The 9253-nt window shown below is 33.6% G+C and overlaps 1 protein-coding gene across 1 annotated transcript in view; it reads right to left on the bottom strand.

Moving 5' to 3' along the window:
- LOC108747467 (retinoid-inducible serine carboxypeptidase-like) overlaps positions 1 to 3032 on the bottom strand; it is an 8788-nt gene extending 5756 nt beyond the window's left edge. The window contains exons 1-2 of the mRNA XM_018484962.1: positions 2956 to 3032; positions 193 to 422 (exon numbers count right to left, since the gene is read on the bottom strand). Coding sequence (XP_018340464.1) covers positions 193 to 422; positions 2956 to 3013 — 288 coding nt within the window. The 5' untranslated portion in view covers positions 3014 to 3032. The remainder of the gene's footprint in view (positions 1 to 192; positions 423 to 2955) is intronic.
- Between the last annotated feature and the right edge of the window lie 6221 nt (positions 3033 to 9253).

Raw genomic sequence — 9253 nt, forward strand, 5'->3', positions numbered from 1 at the left:
AATTTTTAAAAAATTATATCTTTATACCATACTTATATATTTTTGTAAAATTGCTTTCTCTTTTGTTATATCTCCAATATTTTAACAAATTATTCTCAACAATTAAATATTTATTAATTACGCACACACACTACTTGATATTGTAGTGTTTGATTCTGACAAAATATATTTTACTTTTACATAATTTAATACCCAAGTATAATTCCTCGGATTCAAGTTCACATCGAGGGGACCTAATTCCTCGAAATTTCCATAACTCGTTGAAGATCCACCTGGTCCACCTTGCAACCAGATGATTAACGGTTTGTCGTAATACGAATTAACCTTTGCCGTGGTATAATAAAGCCACCAAAACATGTTAGCGTTGGGGCGCACTTGAACATAATTCCATTCTTGTTCTCCAGGGCCGAACCCTTTTCTTCCTTTTGTCAGAAAATTTTTAATTATTAATAAAGGTAAATAAATAATTGTGTCAACATCTTCTTTTATTCATCTTCTTTCATAATTTTTTATTTAAAAAAGGATTTATAGTTAAGGAATAATAGTACAATATGTACAAGCAAGTCATTTTTCAAGAAAACGTATAAACTGTAGAGGGTAATTTTTTCATGATTTAAATACATGGTGTAATATTTGCGATATATTAGATTGGAAATCATATTAATTTTCTGCACCGATCTTCACAACGAAACGGCTCAGCTGTTAACAATGATTCGAAAGTCGGTGACGCGAAGACGAGTAGCTGAAACGGCATATATTTGTCAAGCGAAGACCTAGGTAAATTTGCAAAGTTTTAAAAGAAATCGTAAAATAAATGTTCCCGCGTCACTATGGTAAAAGCTAGAAATGCATGTTGAGCACTTTGACGTTTACTTGCACCAAAATTCGGCAAACTCGCAGCAAGTAAAAACATGCATGAACATACAGAATGCTTAAAATTTAACAGCCTAATCCATGCCACTACGTTCTAAGAGTTTAAGAAAAAGAAAATATTTGATAAACATATTCCAAAAATGCCTTATTCAGATTACAGGGAGTTAGCAAGGAAACATATAGTATTATCTATATTATATGTTTCAATGAAAAAGTGAAGTTTGAAGTACTAATCACTTTTATCAATCTAATTTATCATACAATATTAAAGCGATTAATTAATTCTGTATCTTTCAAAATCAATGATATTAATCAAGCGAAAATATCTTTATCTTTATCTTTCAAGATCACTGAACATCACATTGTTATATTTTTATTTATAGAGAAAATGTGTATACAAACAACAATAAATTTTAAAATGGTATTGTAACTTCTCAATAAGTATTTTTAATATGGCACAAAAAACTTTTGCAGTAAAACGTAAATAAATAAATTTTTTTTGCTATTATGTCTTATGTCTCTATTATGATTGACTGATTATGATTGTCTCATTGCTTACTGTTACTGCTTCACATTCTTTTGTGTGTTGTAGCTTTTACACATATTTATAACGTAAGATATCTTTGTTATTTTTACTCAAGAAATAATTGCTTGTTACGTGACTGTCTAAATTTTTATAAACCTAAAAAATATACAATTATAATTCGTATCGAACCGAGAATAAATAGATTAAGAGAATAAATTGAGAAATAAATAAATATAGATATGTATATGAATTTGTTTTAAAATATTTAAGCACCAAAATCCACTTTGACAAAATAATAAGTTCTTTTTCTTAACAATTTAAAAAGTAGGTATATACACAATTAATGTGTTTCATAAACTTACATACTTTTTCAAAAATAGGATTTTTAACTGTTACAAAATCTACTATTGACTATTAGCTTGTCATTAATTATATGTTTATACTTTGCTGCATTATCGTGTAATGTGAATGTAACTGTGTGACAAAATTTATTAGACCGAAGATTAACTCATCCCACGTCACAGCACACTTTATCCTAGAGATGTCCAATGGACGTCAATTTAGGATATCGTGATAATTTTGTGATATCCGATGAATGATCCCAAGATATCCAACGGATATTCAACATGTGTGAGATCCTACGGACGTCTTAAACGACGTTCGTGAGATGTCCAAGGAACTCCATGAGATATCACAAGTATATATTCATGTGTGTATATATGATTGTTATCTAAAATAAAAGGGAAATGTTTTAAGATATCATATAAAAGAAGCGAGAAATATATATATGTCCCGTTATTACATAATGAAATAAAAGATTAATTGGAAATAATATATGTCAGATCTTGTAATTTATATATTCTTAAGTGACGTTCGGAAACATTATCCGAGTACCTCTGTGTTGTTTTATCCTTGTTATTCATCCATGTTAAACAAGGATAAAATAATACACGGGGCAACCGGATAATGTTTTCGAATACAGCCTTAGTATAACATTTAGTATAATAAAAATCTTTGTAAGTTTTATATGAGATATTGTATATCTTAATTGGGGCATGCTGTACGTCGTATCGTTGGTGTCCAAAATGACTATGATATTCTTTACTTCTAATATTTTAATTCTGACACTCTGCAACTGTAAACCATTGCTGTATTCTAGACATCCTTAGGACATTTGGAGAACTGTGTTGGGAGAATTTGAATATGGTAAGATATTTTAAGATATTAATAGGATATCTTACTATACTAGAATGAATTAGTTTGTAGGTATTATAATTATAAAATTAATTTGTCTCTGAAGATGACTAAAAAATGAGCCGAAACTTGTAAGCGGGTTATTTAATAAAGACTTTTGTGTTGTATCCACATTGTTTGTTTTGCGGAACAATTATCGCGCCTGGCTTTTATTGCCCTATTTTACCTAGTTTCTTTGGGATGTCTTACAATGTTTTACGATATTTTCTTTGTCCCGGATGGGATATCCATGGAATCGCTTTGTTAATTTGGGACAATTTGGGATATCCTCAGGATAAAAAGTGTACTGTATGGGATCTTACCAATGCTGCCAGAAACAAGGCACAACACGGCAAAAGTATAAGCAAGTGGAACTCGCATCGTTGTTTCATGCAGTGAAACTTTTCGAAAACTAAAACTGCTGCGAGTAATGTATACGATTTTATAGTCTTTTGTTTATCACAAACCACACAATTTATATCAGTCGCATTCCATTGATAAAATAAAATAAGAGCTTCGCTTTCAATGTTTCCTTTCTTCTGGCTTTATTATCAGTTATCTTCAATTAATCTTTGGATAAATCAAAAGCTCATTATAAACCGCACGTCTATCTTTCATTGTAAACTTTACTATATTTATCGATTTGTAACAAATAATGGACTGCGATCAGTTCCTCTATTTACAATATTTAACACTGCACAGTTTTATAGAAAATAGTGATAAAAGCGCAAATTTTTATAATCTATAAAGAATAATTTATTATTATTTATTGATTTTATATTATAATTAAATTATATATATTTCTTTACGTTATATATAAAGAGTCTTCACATCGTTGTTATATATATTTCTGTAAAAAAAATCACAGTTAGTTTTTAAGCAGAAAGTGTTATACTTTGGGGATACATTGGCTGGGTTCCAGAATTGACTGCCAGAATCGAAAATCTATAGTGCACGTAATGTAAACTATAGCATTTTCAATGCTGACAATAAATTTGGAACACAGCCATTGTTGGTTGAAAAAAATATCACAAAGTTAAACATTATTAAGATGATTTTTTTCTTTTATATTATTTTACTATCAAAATAAATATAGAAAGTTTCGTAAAAAATTCATTTTTTTTTTTTTTTTTTACCATTTTGATTCTCTATTCAGCATTACCTATTTTCTGTGGCTGAACCAGTGTACATTTTTGGAACTTAAAGTGAAATAGGTACATATTTATCGAAAGCGAGAAAGAGAGTTTTAATGCAGTTTAGTGCAGGAACAAAAAAGAGACCATAAGTCACGTTTCAAAATGCTCATGAAAGTCTTTAATATATATACATTAAATGCGTTCTGTTATTTTGCAGTATTAGATGCTATATGTATTTGATTGCCTTGCTTTTGAGTAAAACGCATTCGCTTAAAAGATACTCTACTTAAGTGATATCTACAGATATTGAATTGAGAGATTCACACATTATATGTACATGCATTAAAGTTGATCCTATCTCTAATAGCGACGTAACTCGCTGATTCAGAACCAATAGAAGGATTTAACATTCCGCTTATGGTACATAAGCATCGACCACGGAAAATAGTTACGAAGGAGAAAGTAGCGCCGTCATCGTTCAAGCATTTGGCCGTATGCGATGATAAAAAGAAAAAAGAAAAAAAATAAAGAAAGGAAAAAAGAGAAAGATCGAAGAAAACACTGTACACATCAAGACGTGCGATGAAATGAGAAAACACGAAGCAAGTGAAAAAGAGGAGACACATTCTCTCCTTTCGTGTTTATTAATTTGATTATCCCATTGCTGTTCACAAAGTCATCGACCCAAATTGACTTTCTTTGTTCGGGCTTTAACGATACTCGGAAAATTGTGCGTCGAGAGAACACATAAAGAAGAATCGTTTTTTTCCTGATAATTTCCGAGCAATAAAGCGGTCACGCCCACGAAGAAAGCAATAGTACAAACTCGTTAGGCATTACATCACTACAAAAGAAAAAAAAAACAAGAGAGAGAAAATCCAGGTCGAGGTAATATATTTTTTACAATAAATTGTTAAATTTTTAAAGATTCTTATTAGCATAAAATTATAAAATATTAATATTCTTATAAGATGCTTATTAGAATTATTAAATTGTTTGTCAATTTAATATGTAATATTATGACTCTAGTTCTGTTCATTGCATTTCAAGACTTAAACAAATTTTGGCTCGCGACTTACAGAATTAAGTAAGTGTAATATAAGTACGTACAATGAGTACAAAAAGTATTTATGCAGAGAAAATATTTTTTAAAAAAACTTTATTTTGAAAAAGTAAATATTATCCAGTGAGAAATGAGTCGATATAAATTTGATGATTTTAACACCAATTTGACGTCGATTTTAATCAACGATCATTTCTTGTTGGATAATTAACAATTTGTTCATAAAGAATAAAATAGACTGTATGTTTCTTAAAATTATATATACCAAAATGTGTATTAACTATATATAAAATATATCACCCGAAAAATAAGCGAAAATTAAAAATTGTATTATTTGAATGCTCAAAAAGTATTCGTACAGACGAGAAATTTAACTTCTAAAATCAGGAGTGCATGCAAAGCTCGTTTGTTTATATTAGAACAGAATGTATTCATTGTATAAAATTGCTAATTAATGTTTACTTTCTACAAATAAGGCTTTTTTTATAACAAATTTCCTTGTGCGAATTTTTGCTTTTACTGTATATAAATTCACGAAATAATTTAAGCGTTACTCAAGGAACACACCAAAAAGTTAAGAGAAAATATAAATAAGTTTATTTTGACGTTATATAAAAGTCAAAATAATAATTTCTAGTTACAAAATGGTTTATTGACAGTAAGAATAAAAAAAAATTTTTAACCGTTTTATTAATTTTGTCAAATTTGCATTTAATTTCTTTACACTGAGGATGACCTAATAATAAGATCAAAATGTATGTTCTAAGAATTTGAATTACATAAAAATCTGGCTTGTAGCCCCTCTTGTTATTTATTATTATCTTGTTATTATTTAAAATAAAGTCATTTTAATTTTTTGTTGGCTTTTGTGTATTCCTTGGGTAAGGCTGGTTAATAGTTTGATCTTTGATTTCTTATATTCAAGAATTTCTTATACTTTAAGAATTCTTATATTTAAGACTGTCTTAAGTACAGTTTTAAGATGTAAACCAATTACAGACGATGTTCATTATCAATTCTTGTATTTAAGACTATCTTAAATACAAATCTTAAGATGTCATGAATCAATCAAGCCTTATGAACATTTTAAGACATTACTTAAAACGATTATAAGATAACCGATCTTAAGAACGGGCTATGAATGCGGCTTGAGAAAATAGGATCATTTCTCTTAATTAAAAAGAAAAAAAGAGAGAGAGAGAGAGAGAGAGAGAATGAGAAAAAGTGATGAGTGAAATTATCGAATTCGCATGGAAGCCTAATTAAGTCTTCCATTGCGAGAAATTCTTTTCCGTTCTCAGAGAGACTTTTGCGAAAGAGGCTCGATCCATTCGCACGTTTACGCGAACATACACGCACGCGTCCGCCAATTGCTACTTAATTGACATTCGTCCCACGTGCTTCGCCAAACGCACGCGCTCCTCGCCGGTCTGTACAGTATTCCTGACAGGTTGTTCGGTCTATTACTACTCCGGAAATTATCAGCGTTGTCAGAGGCATGAAAAGGCCCCGTAGACTCTCTCGATTCTGTCGAAATCGGGAACGTGCGGATGTAGCATGGACTACGCGCACTGTGCCTTGCGTAGCCCATCTGTTTATTCAGAACGACCGTTTGCACGGTTTAACATCGTAGTTACGTGGTAACTTACAAGTAAAACGCGAAATGAAATCTATACGTCGAGCGCGTACGTAATTTTTTTTTATTCGATCACAAGAAGGAACTCTATTCAACCGATATATACCGAGTCAGAAGAGAGCCTCGTGGGTTTGAACTTCGTGGCGGGGAATGAAATTGGCTCGTTAGTGGCCTAATTAAATATCGACAAGCGGTATCTAAGCAATTAGGCAGATTCATCAACTAGTGGATGTTCCGTACGGCCGAATCCAGGTAATAAAGAGATAATGGAAATAATGGCCGGCGTGGCAGGATGTAGGTGTATGAGAGAAAGAGAGGGACGATAATGAGAAGCTCGATCAATGGCTCGATCAACGATCGTTCATTCCTCCGGAAGAAGCTTGGTCCTCAATGTCGGCAGATCGTTACGGGAAACGCTCATAGCTTCCATTATGCAAATTAGTAGCAGATAACGTTAATTAATGCACCGTGTCGTTCCGCTTGTCCCATCAGACGGCTCTGTTTGCAGCTGGTGGCCTCGCGCGTCTCATCTCGCGGCGTACCAGAAGGCGTGCGCGTTTCGCGAAGACACGTATCCGGCCCAATCTCTATACCCGACTTGTGAAGAATAAACAAACTATTAAAATTCGCCAGAAATATACGTATGCTCGTACAGTGCGGCGGTCTGTTGAACGTGTCTGTTTTGCGACTTGAGAACGGGGAGATGGAGTCCTCGCGGCGCGAAAGTCGCAAAGCTGTCTTATACGTACAAATATACATTATGTTAAATATATGTTATCATACATATACAGGGTGTCACGAAGCTGGCGATAAATATTTTTAAGACAGATTCTTTGTAATATTTTCAGACGTAAAGTTTCAATACAAAAATGCTATGAGAGTCTCACACACACACACGCACATACACACACACACACACACACAAATGAAAAGAATTTGAAAATTACGAATGACAGGGCTAGAATTTCGTTCAGGGATGGTAAGATGATGAGTGTGAAGGGACTAAATTTTGTTATTGTCAAAGACATAAAGTTCGAGGGAACTGTCATAGCCTTGGCATTTTTGTATTAGACTTTTTGTCTTAAAATGTTACAAAGAGATCTTTACAATACTTATCGTGAATTTTGAGTTGAGACACCCCATATATTTTATATATAATATAATATATGGAAATTATATATACAATATATATACACACACAATATATCTTCCTATATTATAGACTTCCTAGATGAGGCTAAATATTAGCCATGTCTCACGCATGGGTGAGTACGCGAAATGCACGACGTCGCGAATCGCCGGAAGAGGAGAACTCTTCTTCCTCCATCATTATGATCAGAGAAATGGCCGCAATTAACGCGGTTATGTCTTGTTTTATCGCCTGGAAAATTTTAATGTAAGACAATCTTTAAGGCGACCCTCATTGGGCCACGGTTGGATCGCGATAATATCGCCCTTTCGTTACAGCCTGTGTAACTTTCCTTTTGACATAACGCGATTGCGACTCGCTGGCATCAGAGAGATGTGATACACGAGCGCAATTATGAAGTCACTTCACGATTACCTACGATGTACCCTGAAGAATTGCGACAATCGGCCGCTGGTCAGGAAAGCCTGAAAGTCTCGATCTAACCCGAGTTTTGCGTGCAATCGACAATCCAATACAACATGCTGTATACGTGCATAATATCTGCACGAATAACGCGAAACGTTCGTACGTAACGATGCGGATGATCGAGTTGTGTAACGTGCCAGCAGAATCACCCGCAGGAAAACCGTTAATGGATTTCGAATGAGGCAAAGTACCTAAGCTGTACTTCCTGGTGGGAGAGTATTTTTTCTTTTTTTTTATTTTTATTATAATACAGAATAACGACACGGACTTTTCTTCGTTGCCACGTAAGAAAGGATGCGTGGATTCTAGTATTGATAAATTATACTCGAGTCTAGTACTAATAAATTATACGCGATGACGATGTTGTCAATGCCCCGTATAATAATATTTCACGTTTTTATATATACATGCAGAACGAGCGGAAACTTCGCGAGCAGCGAAGAGGTGAAATCTTTGACGCGATCTCGAGGAACATCGACCTCTTTGTCGGCGAAAATCACTTCGCGAAGATGGTCTCGAAGTAAATCTCAATTAATATAAGTCGGCTGCTACCTCATCCGTAATGAATGCAACCTTAAATTATCCTCACTACCGTGCAAATGGCTTACAATGATTACTACTGTGTATAAATGCGGAAAGAAAGCGGACGTACCGTGACGCCGGCTTTAAAAATTTTCCTCGCAATAATGTACCGCAAAAATGTACGGAAAGTAATCTTCGATTTGTCATTTAATAAATGCCAATTAAATCAAAGGCTTTTCGTATACTTTGGCGCATTTTTCTTTCTCTTTAATTCCTCGGAGTTCTCAGAGAGAATGTATCAGGGAATTCAAGCTGCCGTATTCGACGTGGAATTACCGTTCAACATTTATGTTCGCTTATCATCAGCTCTATGTATTTTAACGGGCTTTAAACAAATTGGAGACAACACACTTGAGGCTCGTCCGAATCGTACGGTCCGCCGCGTGTTCTCGAGACACAGTGAAAGCAACCGAATCGATTATCTTCTTGAAGACAAAAAAAAAATCGAAAAGACAGCTGCCACTGACATCGTATCGGAAGAAAGTCAAAGTAATTCCGTCGTGCGGCCCGGGTAACGACTCTCACAGTTTCTCGCTTCGTCGCCGTCTCACCTGCATGACGAAAAAAAAAAAAAAAAAAAAAAAAAAAA

This window comes from Trachymyrmex septentrionalis, unplaced genomic scaffold (assembly GCF_001594115.1).
Source record: "Trachymyrmex septentrionalis isolate Tsep2-gDNA-1 unplaced genomic scaffold, Tsep1.0 scaffold108, whole genome shotgun sequence".
In the NCBI taxonomy this organism is placed as follows: domain Eukaryota; kingdom Metazoa; phylum Arthropoda; class Insecta; order Hymenoptera; family Formicidae; genus Trachymyrmex; species Trachymyrmex septentrionalis.